Below are 15,157 nucleotides of genomic sequence, written 5' to 3' on the forward strand. Positions count from 1 at the left end.
TGCCCCCCACACCCCTTTGTGCCTCACTGCCCTTGAGCTGACCAGTCAGCCCCGCCCCCACCCCGGCTGGGCCGGCACAGGGGAACCTCAGGCCCTAGCTGTGCTGGCGCTCCAGGAGAACCAGAACCCAAAATTGGGCCTAAGAGCCCAGGCACTGGGAGCCAGCCCGGGCCTAGCTCCACGCAGCTCTCACCTGGATTGAGAGCGGGACTTCCTGCAGCCCTCCAGCTTCACGCCTACCTTACATGACCAGTAACCCTCAGGACTGTGGACAAAGTACCTCCCTGCTCGACAGCCAAAGAGAAAATGGAACGAATACAACGGCCCCTGCGCGTTGGGACTCTCGGGTTTAGGCTCAGCTTCCCATAGAGGGGACCCCGTTTTCCCCCAGGGGGAGCAAGGACGTGGACCACACGCCTCCGGGGTGACAGGCGCTAGGACTGGGGACCGAGCAACCCCCGGGGAGGGGACGGGCACCGGGGCCGGTCTCCCCATGCCGTTGCGAGGCAGAATGTGAGCGGCGCGGCTCCCAGGGCGCTCTTCCGGGTTGTGACGCGGCAAATCCGGCTCCGCGCGGGGCTGGGCGCACCTGAGCCCGGGGAAGGGGGTGGGCTCGGCCCCGCGACGCCCGGGACCCTTTCCGCGCTCGCCCGGTGACCTTGGAGAGGCTCCCCCTGACTCGGTTTCCCGCGGCGGCCTGGCCAAGGGGGCGGCCCGAGAGTCCGCAGCCCAGGCTTCCCCGAGGGGCGCCTCGCCGAGTGACCGCCGCCAGCTCCGGTCCCCGGACCCGACCCCGTTTACCTGAGGAGCCGCGGCAGCCGCAGCCCGGGAACCGCCCTCCCGCCTGCCGCTGACCGGAGTGGGCGGGGCCACGTGGCGAGCACACCGCGCGCCCCCCGCCAACCGTGGCCTGGCGCGCAGCAGCCCGGCCCCGCCCCCAAGCGATCTCTGCGCTCACTGGTCGGAGGTGCGTCCCTCTCGCCCTCTCCACCCGGCCCCCCGAACCCCAGAGAGTCAGAGTGCGCAAACTCCGCCTCGCGCTCGGCCCCGCCCCCGGCCGCCCCGTGACCGGCCCACCTGACTGTTGAGCGCCAGTAGGGCCGCCCTGTCTGCCTGAAGGCGTGCGGCCGGCCATTGCGCAGGCGCAGGACGCGGCTCCCTTCCCACTCTGCTGTGTCCTCGTACGACGTTTACACCGCGATGATCCCGGCACACAGACACCGCGCCACATACCGGGAGAGGCATCGGCGACGCCGGCTCGGCTCGTCAGTGCGCCCCAAAGCCGGTCCTCTCACAGGCACATACCTGTCCAGGGACACACAGGCACTGTCATGCCCTATATCTCTCACACATGAACACACACTGAACGCCCAACCAACACCCCAGAGACCGCAGGGCCGAGGAACCCTCCGCAAACAGGTACACACACGCAAACTGGAGGCACACGCCCAGTATGCCAACAGACCATGGGAATCAAGATGAGCAGGCATCAATGAAACTCCTAGGGATTTCCCCGGAGGCCCAGTGGTTAAGAACCCACCTGCCAATGCAGACCACACGGGTTCCGGGTTTGAGGCCTGATCCGGGAAGATCCCACATGCCGCGGAGCAACTAAGCCCGTGCACCACAACTACTGAGCCTGCGCTCTAGAGCCCACGAGCCACAACTACTGAGCCCACGAGCTGCAACTACTGAAACCAGGCACCTAGAGCCCGTGCTCCGGAACAAAGAGAAGCCAGCACAATGAGAAGCCTGCGCACCACAACCAAGAGTAGCCCTTGCTCCCCACAACTAGAGAAAAGCCCAGGCCCAGCAACAAAGACCCAGCGCAGCCAAAAATAAATAAATAAACTTAAATAAATAAATAAAATTTAAAAATAAATAAAACTCCTAGAAGAGAACATGGGCAAAACATTCTCTGACATAAATCGTACCAATGTTTTCTTAGGTCAGTCTTCCAAGGCAATAAAAGTAAAAGCAAAAATAAATAAATGGGACCTAAGCAAACTTAAAAGCTTTTGCACAGCAAAGGAAACCATAAACAAAACAAAAAGACAACCTATGGAATGGGAGAAAATATTTGCAAGTGATGCGACCAATAAGGGCTTTATTTTCAAAGCATACAAACAGCTCATAGAACTCAATAAAAAAAAACAAAAAAACACCCAATCGAAAAAATGCACAGAAGGGACATCCCTGGTGGCACAGTGGTTAAGAATCGCCTGACAGGGCTTCCCTGGTGGTACAGTGGTTGAGAGTCTGCCTGCCGATGCAGGGGACACGGGTTGGTGCCCCGGCCCGGGAAAGATCCCACATGCCGCAGAGCGGCTAGGCCCGTGAGCCAGGGCCGCTGAGCCTGCGCGTCCGGAGCCTGTGCTCCGCAATGGGAGAGGCCACAACAGTGAGAGGCCCGCGTACCGCAAAAAAAAAAAATAAATAAAAGAACCCGCCTGCCAATGCAGGAGACATGGGTTCGAGCCCTGGTCCGGGAAGATCCCACAGGCTGCAGAGCAACTAAGCCCGTGCGCCACAACTACTGAGCCTGCGCTCTAGAGTCCGCAAGCCACAACTACTGAGCGGACATGCCACAACTACTGAAGCCAGCATGCCTAAAGCCCATGCTCTGGAATAAGAGAAGCCACTGCAATGAGAAGCCCACGCACTGCAACAAAGAGTAGCCCCGGCTCACCATAACTAGAGAAAGCCTGCATGCAGCAATGAAGACCCAACTCAGTCAAAAATAAAATAAATAAAATAAATTTATTTTTAAAAATGCACAGATGTTTCTCCAAAGAAGACATACAGACGGCCAACAGGCACATGAAAAAATACTCAACATTGTTAATGAGAAGCCACTGCAATGAGAAGCCCACGCACTGCAACAAAGAGTAGCCCCGGCTCACCATAACTAGAGAAAGCCTGCATGCAGCAATGAAGACCCAACTCAGTCAAAAATAAAATAAATAAAATAAATTTATTTTTAAAAATGCACAGATGTTCCTCCAAAGAAGACATACAGACGGCCAACAGGCACATGAAAAGATACTCAACATTGCTAATTATTAGAGAAATGCAAATCAAAACTATAATAAGGTACCACCTGATACCAGTCATAATGGCCATCATTAAAAAGTCTACAAATAACAAATGCTGGAGAGAGTGTGGAGAAAAGGGAACCATGCTACACTGTTGGTGTGAATGTGAAGTGGTGCAACCACTATGGCAAACAGTATGGGGGTTCCTCAAAAAAAACCAAAATAGAGTTGCTATATGAGCCAGCAATCCCACCCCTGGGGATACATCTGGAGTAAACTGTAAGTTGAAAAGATACATGCACCCCAGTGTTAACAGCAGCACTATTTACAACAGCCAAGACACGGAAGCATCCTAAGTGTCTATTGACAGATGAATGGATAAAGAAGATGTGGCACATATATACAACAGAATACTACTCAACCATAAAAAAGAATGAAATAATGCCATTTGCAGGGACATGGATGGACCTAGAGATTATCATGCTAAATGAAGTAAGTCAGAAAGAGAAAGACAAATATAACGTTACCCTCCCCTTGAAATACCTGGATTAGCTTCTCTTTTCCTAACCCCCAGGTCAGTAGCAAACCAGTTAGTTTGTCCATATTTTCGATACTCCAGGCAGTTTGCTAGACAAGGGTTGTGGGTGAGCAAGGGAATATCAAACACCAGCCTTGTTCGCAAGCAGTTCACAGTCCAACAGGGATGACAAAATGTGTCGCGGCAGTTCAATTCCAAGCATTCTAAGGCTTTCCCTGCAGTGGGAGTACCCCATGGACCGTGGATCCCAGTGGGGACAAGTCCAGTCTACAGACACTGCCAGGATGGCAGCCCCCGGCCACCGTGCCGTCCAGCTCACAGAAGAGAGACTACGACTGGGGCCTCAGTTGTGTCGTCTGGAAAGGGGGCATCACTTGGTGGTGCTCAGATCTGAAATCCTGGGTGTGAACTGCCTACCACAGGACAGGCACGTCAGGTGCGGTCTGTGCACAGCAGCAGGACCCTGGGAGCTGGTAGCTGCAGCTTAGAACAGCACCTGGCTCACAGAAGGCACTCAGGAAACATCGGCTGCTACTCCCCATGGTAAAAGCACTCACAGGAGACTCCAGGGGCCAGGAGAAGGGAGGGACCGTGTTGGCTTATCTCTCCTGGAGCTGGGGGTTTGAGGTGGACCCGGCGGCGGGGGGGTGGGGGGGGGGCGGCGAGGGTTACTTGCTTGCTTGGGAACGTGTCATCAAGTGTATAGAGAGCTCTGGGGGAAAGGCCTCTGCAGCAGGTCTTGGCCTGAGCAGAAGCTTCCAGGCCTCAGCAGAGGAAGGTTGGGTGGCTTTGAGAATTCTCTGGCTGGCCAGTGGTTTTTTTTGTTTGTTTGTTTTTGTTTTTTGGCTGCGTTGGGTCTTCACTGTTGCGTCTGGGCTTTCTCTAGTTGCCGCGATCAGGGACTACTCTTCGTTGCGGTGCGTGGGCTTATCATTGCGGTGGCTTCTCTAATTGTGGAACAGACTCTAGGCGCGTGGGCTTCGGTAGTTGTGGCTCATGGGCTCTAGAACACAGGCTCGGTAGTTATGGCGCACGGGCTTAGTTGCTCCGTGGCATGCGGGATCTTCCTGGACGAGAGATTGAACCGGGGTCTCCTGCATAGACAGGTGGATTCTTAACCACTGTGCCACCAGAGAAGTCCCCAGGCCAGTGGATGTGACTTGGCACTCTCACCGCCAAAGGCCTGGGTTCAATCCCTGGTCAGGGAAATGAGATCCCGCAAGCCTCACAGCACCGCCAAAAAAAGGCCGCTTTTGGCCCTTGGGGTTCTCACCCCAGAGAATGGGCCTCATGCAGGGCAGGGCTGGTTCCAGCAAGATGTTCTTAGGGCAAGCAAGTCCTGGGGGATAGGACACCCCCTTCGAGGGCACACTGCAGGTACAGCTCTAGAACCTTCCACTCTAGAATCTTTCCCTGCTATCCCAGAGCCTGCCTTCCCCCATGCCAGTCCATCGTTGTGCAGCTGTGTTAGCCTCCCACCCCGTGTTCTCAGCCCTGGTCCCTCCCCTATCTCTGCCCCAGTCCCAGCAAGACTTCAGAAACTTGGCTGCAGCCTCGAAGGGGTGCAGGTCCCAGCTGGCCTCCTGCAGCCCCATCACCCCTGTCCCGCTAACACATGTCAGGCCTCAGTCACGCCTCCCGTCCCCCATCCCCAAGGCCCTGCGGTGAGCTGGATGGCCCCAACCCCTTCCACAGTGCCCTGACCCCCGGAAGGTCAGACCAGAGCTTCATGGACCAGAGAGCCTTCATGGAGCAGGTATGCGAATGCAGGGACAACGGCTACCTGCCTTCCTCCGAGAAGATCGGCTCTGGGGCCTCCTCCAAAGTCTACCTGGCCTATGCCACGCAGGAGCGCATACAGCACAACTCCAAGCTGGCCTCTGACCTCGGGGCAAGTGCCACACCACGGTGAGGCAGGCCACCTTCTCCCCATGGGGTGGGGGATCCGTGGTTCACCCTCCAGCCCAGCCCTGAGGCCCCTGTCCTACCCCCACTCAGGTACTTCCCAGGTGCTCTGGCTCCCTCCTGGTCCTGCATCCTCTCTGAAGGCCAAGGCTCGGGCAGGCTGATCACTCCTAGCTCCTGGACCCCTTGAACACATAAGTGCCTGGGACACGGGTGAGCAGGAAGATCAGAGCTGCCCCCCAAGGATGCTGCTCGCCGAGCCTTGCCCAGCCAAGTTCAGCAACGTGCACAAAGGCCACAGGGCCTGTTCCGCCACTTCCAACCCCCGAGGGGCTGTCATCTTCACACAGTGGCCACCCTCCACCCCCACAGGTGGCTATCAAGATCGTCTCCACCGCGGAGGCCTCTGTGGAGTTCTCCTGAAAGTTCCTGCCCCGTGAGAGCTCGTTACTCAGTGCTACCTACAAGCACCTGAACGTGGTGGGCAGAGACCCCAAGACATCCCGGCCCCTCCTGCCCAGCCCAGGCCTGCCCCCTTCCCCTCCTGGGACCCTGATGCTCGAGCCCAGCCCCATCCTGAGACCCCAATCCAGTGCACCTGACGGCCCCTCCTCAGGGTGACGGCAGGAGGGCAGGATCCAGTAGGTGCAGCTCTACGAGACCCACCGAGCAGCTGGCGCGCCTACTTGGTGCTGGAGCTGGCGGCCTGTGGCGACCTGCTGGAGCACATCAATGCCGTGTCCGACCACTGCCGCTGCCCGGGGCTGGAGCAGGAGGCCCGCAGGCTGTTCTGGCAGCTAGTCAGTGCCGTGGCGCGCTGCCACAACTCAGGCATGGCAGTTGAGGGCGACGCCCAGCCCACCCGCCCACCGCATGGAGAGACCCGCCTGAGCTCGGGCCCAGCCTCACCTCCGCTTCCCCACGCAGGGACCTAAAGTGTGAGAACATCCTGCCAGATGACCGAGGTTTCCTAAAGCGGAGCCGTGAGCCTGCGGCCCGGCCCCCAACCCTGCCCCCAGCCTGCGCCAACTCTGACCGAGGTCTTCGACTTCTGCGGCCCACACATACCCCACTCTTGCCCCAGCCAGGCACCCCGTGTCTACACTGGCTTGCTCCAGACTTCTGACCCGTCTGCCTTGTCCTTCAACCCCCCTAGGAGGCCTACGCCCCACCCTCACCCAGAGCCACACTTGCAGTCACCCCACACACCCCGTGCCCACCACACAGCCGCCCCGCAGGAGCCCACTTACATCCCGCCCCTCACCCGCCACCGCGCCCTCCCTGTACGCCCCCTGCAGACTTCGGCTTTGCCAATTGGTCGGGGCTTAAGAAGTCGCTGGTGAGCACCTTCTGCGGCTCTGTGGCCTACGCAGCTCTGGAGATCCTCACGAGCAAGAAGTACAGCGGGGAGCAGGCTGACCCGTGGAGCCTGTGAGCGCCACCTCACGGGCTCCAGGACCCCTAGGGAGGGGAGGGGAGTGGCAGGGTGGGGAGGGGGCACGCCCTGGGAAGCCCATGCCCCCAGAGGTGTCATCCTCAACACCACGGTGACCAGGAAGCTGCCCTTCAAGGAGAGCCAGCCCCACCGCATGCTGTACCTGATGCGCTGGGGCCCCACCTTACGGCCAGGCCTGTCCCCAGGCGAGCGCCTCCACTCTGTGTCCCTTCCCCATCCCAGCCCGCACCCAGGTGGGCGGCAAGAGAGAGCTGGGTCCGGAGAGGGGGAAATGGGCTGCTGGCCCCGCTAGGTCTGAACCCTGCACTAGCCCAGGGCAGGTCGCCTCACCTCTCTGCCTGTCTCCCCACGTGTGAAACACGGGCACCCTACGGCCGTTTGGGAAGACTGAATGGGAGGACCCCTCCAAGCTGCCAGCATCGTTGGCCGTGATGGCCGCGGGCTGGGGCGCGAGACGGTGGGTGGAGGGGCAGTGGCATCTGGAGGCCGCATCCTTGAGCCCTCACCCGCAGAGTGCCAGGACCCGATCCGAGGCCTGCGCCAGCTGCGCCCGCGAGCGCGCCTGGGCCTGCAGCAGGTGGCCGCGCACCACTGGAGGCTGCCCGCCGCGCATGCGCTCTTCCGCACCGAGCTCGGTGGCGTCATACCAGGTGCTGCATGCCCACCAGTGTGGGCAGGTGGGCGGCTCCTCAGCGCCCCACCCGACCCTCCCACTGCAGTCGGTTGCGGAGAAGCCTGAGGAGTCCCAGCTCCCAACGTCCCCAGACAACGTGGAGCCCAGAGCGGACTCAGATCCCCCAAGGCCGCTCCTGCACCTGTGGCGACCCCAGCAACAGGGAACCCCCCTTGAGAGTGCCTCTGGTCCGGCGCCCGAGCCCACGGAGTCTCCCCCGAGACGAGGTGCGACTCTGGAGCACGGAGACGGCCAGTCGCGCAGTGGGCCCCTCCAGGTGTCCGCTGTCTCTATGCTCCACGTCTGCCATCCGGAGCGTGCCTGGACGCTACTTGGTTAACTGAGGGTGGGTGGGAGGGTGGTGGCGACGCCCAATAGAACGTTTATTCTCTGGAGCCAACGGTGTGGACTTCTCAATGCAGGAAGAGGGCCGCGGGCCTTGGGGCATCTGGAAATCAGTCCACATGCCTCCAGGCCAGAGCTTTTATTTATCTGGGGGGAGGGGGAAATAGAGAGGGGACCGCAGAGGAGGGAGACACCCGGCACCCGTGAAGAAGCCAGCCTTGATGGGCGCGCCAGTGGAGCTGTCTCCAGCTTTGGAGAGTGATCAGGGGAAAGACTTAAGCCAAGGGCAAGGCTGCAGGCACATCAGGGAGGCTCTCAGCTTGGTAGGCAAGGGGTTCTGGGGAGCTGAGGCTCAGGCAAGCTGACCAAGGAGAGGGCCTAGCTAGTGGGGGAGAGCGAGGGCATCAGATCAGTCCAGGACTGGGAAACAGGACTTGAGGAGCTTGCACAGAGCTGAGGGTAGGTTTGGGCACAGGTCAAGTGGAAAGGTGGGGAGCATGAAGGCGAGGCAACACCCGCAAGCGCTCCGAGGACAGGCCACAGGGGTGCAGCCCTGGGTACACCCCAGGACAGGCTGTGGCTGGTGAAAATCTCAACAGGTGAGCCCTCTGAGGCTGGGTCTCAGGCAGGGCCCCAGAATGGAGGGGCCTGGGGTGGGACTGGTACCAAGGGGCACTGCAAGCACCTGGGTGCCCCCCTATGCCCAGAGCCCTGTAGCACCCTTGGGACTGGGAAGCTCCAGCTAGCCCCTCGGGCTTGCAGTGTTTTTCTGTCCAGCCCTGCTGGCCATCCCCCTGGAGATACCTGAGCAAGTCACAGGGTTGGACCAGCTCTGGCTGAACAGTCCTCCTCTGATCAACCAGCATTCTCGCGGAGCCAGCAGGGCACAGGGAGGTGCCCTCAACCCTCAGCAAAGACCTGAAGCTTAAGGACGGCTCTGCTCCTCACCAGGGCACGCCCTCAGAGCAAGGGGCCCGAGGGCTGCCGGCAGTTGCAGGCGGGCCTGGTCTGGGAGGCCTGGACGGACGGCGAGCGACGGCGGGCCCGGAGCTGGTGGCGGCTTCACAGCCTCGGGTGGGTGCAGCTCCCTCTGTTTGCGTCTCTGGGACCGCGGCTCCGGCTCCGCTGCGCCTGCTCGAGTCGCTCCTGCTTCTGGCGGTCCTGCTGCTGCAGCTGTCGCTCAACATCCTCAGGTACCTGCACCTCCAGCAGGTTTTCCATGCCGTGCTCTGGCTCGTCCCCAATAAGAACCTGCAGCAGGGCAGGCAGGGGAAGCAGGTGAGCGGCTGGCTGGCACACGGTGGACACCCACCACTCCCCCAACCCTGCACCCACCTGGATGAGTTCCTCACAAGCCGCCCGCACGTCGGGCTCTGGCTCCCAGTTGTGCAGCTCACGCAGGATCAAGTAGGCTCCCTGGTCCCTCACCTGCTTCCGACCAGGCGCCGTGGCCGTCAGCTGGGAGAGGGCAGAGGTGGTCCAGACATCAGTGTGCTAATATGTAAGCGTGTGGGGGGCGGTGACGTTACGTAGCAGTACGTCTGCTCACCAGCATGATGGCCTCAATGAGCATCTTGCGGATGTCGGCGTCAGGATCTCGCTGCTTGTCTTGTGGCAGGTATTGCAGGTCGACTGGCAGCCCTAGGGGTAAATGCACTGGGTCCCTATGCTGGCCCCTGGACTGCTAGGCAAGACCCTGCCACTGTAAGGCCCATCTGGGCTCAGCAACTCCCTGCTAGAAGGTTTCAGAAGGGGCCGTGATCTGGACACCTCCTTCTGCCTCTACACCCACTGGCCTCCCCTCCTGCCAGACCAACCCTGAGGCTCGACCCAAGCCACTCACGCTCCAGCTCCTCCTCAGAGAAGTCCTCAGGCCCAGCCAGGGGCAGCAGCAAGAAGGGGAGAATGTCCACCTCAGGCCCAAGCAACCACTCATGGTGTCCTGAGGAGAAACAGGAATGGAGGCCAGGCCAGAGGGGCTCCAGGGTCCAGTCTATCCCTCCCACTCCCCGACACGGCAACTTCCCCACCACCACTCACGGTGCTCGAAGCAGCAGTTTCGCAGTGTCCCCACCACCCCGCCCCTGCGCACCGAGGAGTCCGGGTACTGGGTAAGGGGCAGCAGCCGCTGGACCACGCACCTGGAGGGAAAGACCACTCAGTGCCGTCCCTGTTCACTTCCACCCCCTCCCCGCGAGCGCCCTGGGCTTCCTTCACCTGTCGGGGTCCAGCAGGAAAGCGCGCGTCGCAGGACGCTGGCTGAGGTTGGAGAGCATTGGCCCCAAGTAGTGCAGGGGCGCGCGGGCGTTGTAACCGGGAGTGCACAGCGCGCGCACCAGCTGCTCCAGGCCCGGCTTCCCAGGCTCAGCGGCCGCCAGCGCCGCCATCAGCGCAGCACATGGCACCGGCTCGCGGCTGAGGTTAGCCAGCACGGCGGCCGCCTCCTCGGCCCAGGGCCACTGTGGGTCCAACGCGCAGCCCAGCAGGCGGGCAGGTAGTCCGGGCTCGGCCGCCAGCAGCGGCTCGTGCAGGCCGGGGTCGGCGGCCAGATTGACTAGCGCGCGAGCGGCGTCTCGGGCCGGGGCGGGAGCAGGGGCCACCGCCAGCTCGACCAGAGCCCGCAGCAGTGCCGCCTGGCCGGCCAGCAACGTGCGGCCGGGCCCCGAGCCTGTCAGCGCCAGCACATGCTGCGCCGCCGCCGCCTGCAGGTCAGCCCGCGCCCCGAGCGCCAGGAAGGGCAGCAGCTTCGCCGCCTCCGCCTTCGGGCCGACCTCCAGCATCGGCGACCCTACGGAGGCGAGGCCACCAGCTGACCTGCCCACGTCCCCATCGTCCTCCCGCATGCCGGTCGGCGTGCTCCGCTACGCAAGCTCAGCTACTTGGCGCGCCTACAGGTGGGCAGCGGCCCCGCCCACCAGGGTGGCGGAAGCCACGGCGACCAATCCGAGGCTATCGACTCTGCGCAAGGGGCGTGACCGGCGCGAGGAGGCGGGGCCACGTCAAGGCCCGGGGGATTGTGGGATTGGTTGCCGGCCGGAAGACGGGGACCTCGGGCTCTGCGCGGTGGTGGGGGGTCGTGCCGGGACAAGCTTTGGGCCCCGGCGTGGCACCGTCCCGTGGAGGTCCGGCCAGCCGCTGATAGCGGACCGATTGCATTTCCTCTTCCTTCGTGATTGGCAGACATCCGTCTTCGCGGGAAGAAAAGCAGGATCAATGACTTTCTAGTGTATTCCTGGCATAATCTCCGTTTGATCATGATATATTTTCGTTTTTATATATGGTTGTATTCAGTTTGCGGAATTTTTTTTTTTTTAATTTTTGGCTGTGTTGGCTCTTTGTTGCTGCGCGCGGGCTCTCTGTAGTTGAGGCGAGCGGGGGCTACTCTTCGTCCCGGTGCGCGGGCTTCTCACTGCGATGGCTTCTCCGTCCCGGTGCGCGGGCTTCTCATTGCGGAGCACGGGCTCTAGGCGCGCGGGCTCAGTAGTTGCGGCTCGTGGGCTCTAGAGCGCAGGCTCAGTAGTTGTGGCGCACGGACTTAGTTGGTCCGGGGCATGTGGGAATCTTCCCGGACCAGGGCTCGAACCCGTGTCCCTTGCATTGGCAGGCGGATTCTTAACCACTGCGCCACCACGGAAGCCCTTATTGGTCTTAAAGAACCACCTTTTGGATTCATTTCTTTATTGTTTTCTTTTTCAAGTTTATTGATTTCTACTTTGACACTGTTTCCTTTCTTCTGCTTACTTTGAGTTTAATTTGCTGTTCTTTTTCTAGTTTCTTAAGGTAGAAGCTGAGGTCATTGATATGAGACCTTTCTTCTTTTCTAATATAGGGGTTTTCCCCCACTTATTACCTGACTCATGGGTTATTTGTTATGTACTTTACTTTTACATAGGTTATAAGCCCCTTAATAGATTGATATTATTTTTGTTTCACCCTAAGGGCTAGGACGAAGCCTCTAGGGGCAGTGATGCCCAGAAGAGCCGCTTACAGGGAAAAATATGCCCCTGAAGTCAGGAGGTCATAACGTCCAAGAGCCAGGATTTGCCTCGCCTGAGACCCATAGCCTCAATCCCAATCTAAACTTTCCTGAAATTCCCATGGAAATTGAGGAAGAGGATGGATGAGTCCAAGGACGTGCCACCTCTCCAAGGCAACCACATACTCGGGACACACAGATCCCGGCCAGGCCATAAGAGTTGAAAATTCTTCAAGGTATGGAATTAGAATATTGTGGATATCCTAGGTAAATGATGCCCTCTGGTGGGTACTTTTGATTGAGACAAAAATGTGCACCTTCAGGGCCCACTGGCGTGAGCAGAGGACTAATGAGCAGGCCTGTGATTTGACTGGATCAAGGAAGTGTTTACAGTAATCACCAGCTAGGGAGCCTTAAATATGCCCACGGTGAATTAAAAGATCCAAAGTGTTTGGAAGTGATTTCAAAGTTAAAGGTACAAGAACTGTACAAAGAACCCCCATATAGCCTTGACCCAGAGACCTCAAATTCCCAGGTCACCCCAGTAATGACCTTTGTCTCACCTCTTTTGTCCTTCAGGTGGGAACAGCTCTTCCTGCCCTTGACACAGACCACCGGCCAGCTATTGTGTAGCATGTTCCTCGATTTGCATTTGTCTGGTTGTCTCCTGATTAGATTTAGGTTGTGCATTTCTGGCAGGAATGCTCTGGAGGAAATCCTGGGTTCTTTTCATCCTGTCCGATCAGGTGGCACAATGTCAGTTTGTCTCAGCATGGGAGAGGCTTATTTTGATCACTTAATTAAGATGGAGTGGCCCAGGCTTCTTCCCTGTCAGATTACTCTTTTTCTTTTTGTATTTAATAAGTATTTTATGGGGGGATACTTTGAGGCTATATAAACACTCCGTTCCTCATCCACCTTTCACTCCCTAGTTTTTGCATATATTGTTTTTTTCTCTGAGTTAGTTATTACCGTGATGGTTACCAAATGGCTATTTTCTAATTTTATCATTTATTGTAGGGATAAAAGCTTTCTCTTAGTTATGGCAATGAAGTCTCGTGGATTCCTAGTTTATTCAAAGAAATATAATACTTTATTGTCATTATTTTGATCCTCAATTTGGCCAGTGGAAGCCCCTTTAAGGAGGCTCCTGTGTGTTTGTTTTTTTTGTTGTTGTTGTTGTTTTGTGTGTGTGGTATGCGGGCCTCCCTCTGCCGTGGCCTCTCCCGTTGCGGAGCACGGGCTCCGGACGCGCAGGCCCAGCGGCCATGGCTCACGGGCCCAGCCGCTCCGCGGCACGTGGGATCCTCCCAGACCGGGGCGCGAACCCGGTTCCCCTGCATCGGCAGGCGGACGCGCAACCACTGCGCCACCAGGGAAGCCCCTCCTGTGTGTTTTTATTCATTTATTTATTTAAAAAACTTATTTATTTATTTATTTTTGGCTGTGCTGGGTCTTCGTTGCTGCGCACGGGCTTTTCTCTAGTTGCGGCGAGCGGGGGCTACTCTTTGTTGCGATGTGCCACCTTCTCATTGCAGTGGCTCCTCTTGTTGCGGAGCACAGGGTCTAGGCACGCGGGCTTCAGTAGTTGTGGCACGTGGGCTCAGTAGTTGTGGCTTGCGGGTTCTAGAGCTCAGGCTCAGTAGTTGTGGCGCACGGGCATAGTGGCTCTGCGGCATGTGGGATCTTAGTTCCCTGACCAGGGGTCGAACCCACATGGAACGTGGAAACCCACGTTTCCCGCGTTGTAAGGCGATTCTTTACCACTGGACCACCAGGGAAGTCCTTCCATGCCTCTTTATCCCTTGTGTAGATTCGTGTAACCAATATCACAGTCAAAATAGAGAATAGCTTCATCACCACAAAGATCTCCCTCCTGCTCCGCCTTCTCCTGCCCATCCTTAACCCCAGGCAACCACTAATCTGTTCTTCACCTCTATAATTTTGTCACCTCAAGAATGTGATTTAAATGGAATGTTTTGAGATTGGCTTTTTTCACTCAGCATAATTACCTGGAGATTCATCCAGGTTGTTGTGTTAATAATTTAATTTTATTGCTGAGAAGTATTCCATGGTGTGGATGTGCCACAGTTTGATTAGCCATTCACCTGTTGAAGGACCTTTGTGTCATTGCCAGTTTGGGGCTGTTACAAATAAAGCTGCTATAAACATTGGTGCATAGTATGGTTTTGTGTGGACCTAAGTCCTCATTTCTCTGGGATAAATGCCCAGCAGTATGATTGCCGAGTCCTGGTTTTCAAGAAATTGCCAAATTGCTTTCCGGTGTCTGGACCATTTTACCCTCCCGCCAGCATCGTACACAGATCCAGTTGCTCCACATCTTCTCCAGCATTTGGTGGCGTCACTTTTTAAATCTGAGCCATTCTTAATTTACACTTCCCTAATGGATGGTGATGGGGGGCATCTTCTCACGTGCTCATTTGCCATCTTCATCTCCTCTTGGGTGAAATGTCTGTTTTGTTTCTTTTGCCTGTTTTCTAATGAGATTGTTTGGTTTTTAGTTAATTTTGAGAGTTGCTTATATATTCTGGATATGTGTCCTTTGTGGATATGTCATTTGCAGATATTTTCTCCCAGTCTGCAGATTGTCTTTTCATCTTATTAACAAGGCCTTTCCCTGAGCAGTTTTAAAATTTGATAAAGCCCAATTTATTGATTTGTTTTCTTTTACATCTGGTGCCTTGGGCGTTATGTCAAGACTCTTCTTCATCATTTGCTAGGTCCAAAGGATTTATGTTTTCTTCCTAAATTTTTAGAATTTTACATGTATGATCTGCTTTGTTTTGTCTTTATGTTGTCTTTTGCCGTAACTTTTTTTTTAAATCAGCAAATATCTGTCTTTTCTGAGTGTTCTAAGTTAATTATTTTTCTAAATTACCTTCTGATATATTTATAGTTTTATTTTCTACATTCCAATCTTCAACTCTTCTGAAAATTACTCTCATAAATGATGTGAGGAAGTGTTCCGGCATTGTTTTCTATCTACCTACGCTGTGCTCAGCACTGTTGCTCAGTGCTTTAGATACAACAATTCATTTAATCCTCACAGCAGTCCTGTGAGGTATCGTAGCATTATTATCCACATTTCATAGATTGGAAACTGAGGCTTAGAGAACATAGGTTAACTTGCTTAACGTCACACGGTCAGGAAGTGGAAAGATATATATATTTATGTTTGCTATATATATATTTGGTATTTCAACATCTA

At 56.7% G+C, this 15,157-nt stretch overlaps 3 protein-coding genes across 8 annotated transcripts in view; 1 reads left to right on the top strand and 2 right to left on the bottom strand.

Annotated features, from left to right (window-relative positions):
- Positions 1-1,000, bottom strand: part of MROH1 (maestro heat like repeat family member 1) — a 76,634-nt gene extending 75,634 nt beyond the window's left edge. For 4 of the 6 annotated variants that reach the window (XR_008619514.1, XR_008619515.1, XM_024117487.2 and 1 more), the window contains exon 1: positions 802-889. The gene's annotated coding sequence lies outside the window, so the exon portion shown is untranslated. Of the gene's footprint in view, positions 1-193; positions 283-801 lie in introns of those variants that run through there. The other 2 variants (XM_055091262.1, XM_055091260.1) reach the window with 2 other exon arrangements.
- A 4,188-nt stretch (positions 1,001-5,188) lies between these two features.
- LOC129392851 (testis-specific serine/threonine-protein kinase 5-like) lies at positions 5,189-7,869 on the top strand. Its single transcript, XM_055091314.1, is given in 9 exon segments — positions 5,189-5,456; positions 5,459-5,481; positions 5,851-5,958; positions 6,124-6,142; positions 6,145-6,313; positions 6,397-6,461; positions 6,777-6,909; positions 7,004-7,119; positions 7,447-7,869. Coding segments are annotated over 9 exon segments (1,128 nt in total). The 3' UTR covers positions 7,674-7,869.
- A 1,018-nt stretch (positions 7,870-8,887) lies between these two features.
- HGH1 (HGH1 homolog) lies at positions 8,888-10,821 on the bottom strand. The gene is made up of 6 exons (XM_007118187.4): positions 10,170-10,821; positions 9,993-10,093; positions 9,796-9,894; positions 9,502-9,593; positions 9,288-9,410; positions 8,888-9,203 (listed from the first exon to the last, which is right to left on the bottom strand). The coding sequence occupies exons 1-6, from the start codon at positions 10,793-10,795 to the stop codon at positions 9,015-9,017; spliced, it is 1,230 nt and encodes a 409-aa protein (XP_007118249.1). The 5' UTR covers positions 10,796-10,821; the 3' UTR covers positions 8,888-9,014.
- Positions 10,822-15,157: the final 4,336 nt, after the last annotated feature.

Source organism: Physeter macrocephalus, chromosome 15 (assembly GCF_002837175.3).
Source record: "Physeter macrocephalus isolate SW-GA chromosome 15, ASM283717v5, whole genome shotgun sequence".
NCBI classification, from domain to species: domain Eukaryota; kingdom Metazoa; phylum Chordata; class Mammalia; order Artiodactyla; family Physeteridae; genus Physeter; species Physeter macrocephalus.

Bases quoted from the DNA above. Each gene is read 5' to 3' on its own strand.
- HGH1 (XM_007118187.4), bottom strand. From the start codon at position 10,795: ATGCGGGAGGACGATGGGGACGTGGGCAGGTCAGCTGGTGGCCTCGCC. The intron at 9,895-9,992 runs GTGAGTGGTGGT...GTTTCTCCTCAG, and splicing joins AAACTGCTGCTTCGAGCACC to GACACCATGAGTGGTTGCTT. The intron at 9,204-9,287 runs GTGGGTGCAGGG...GCCCTGCTGCAG, and splicing joins CTTGTGAGGAACTCATCCAG to GTTCTTATTGGGGACGAGCC.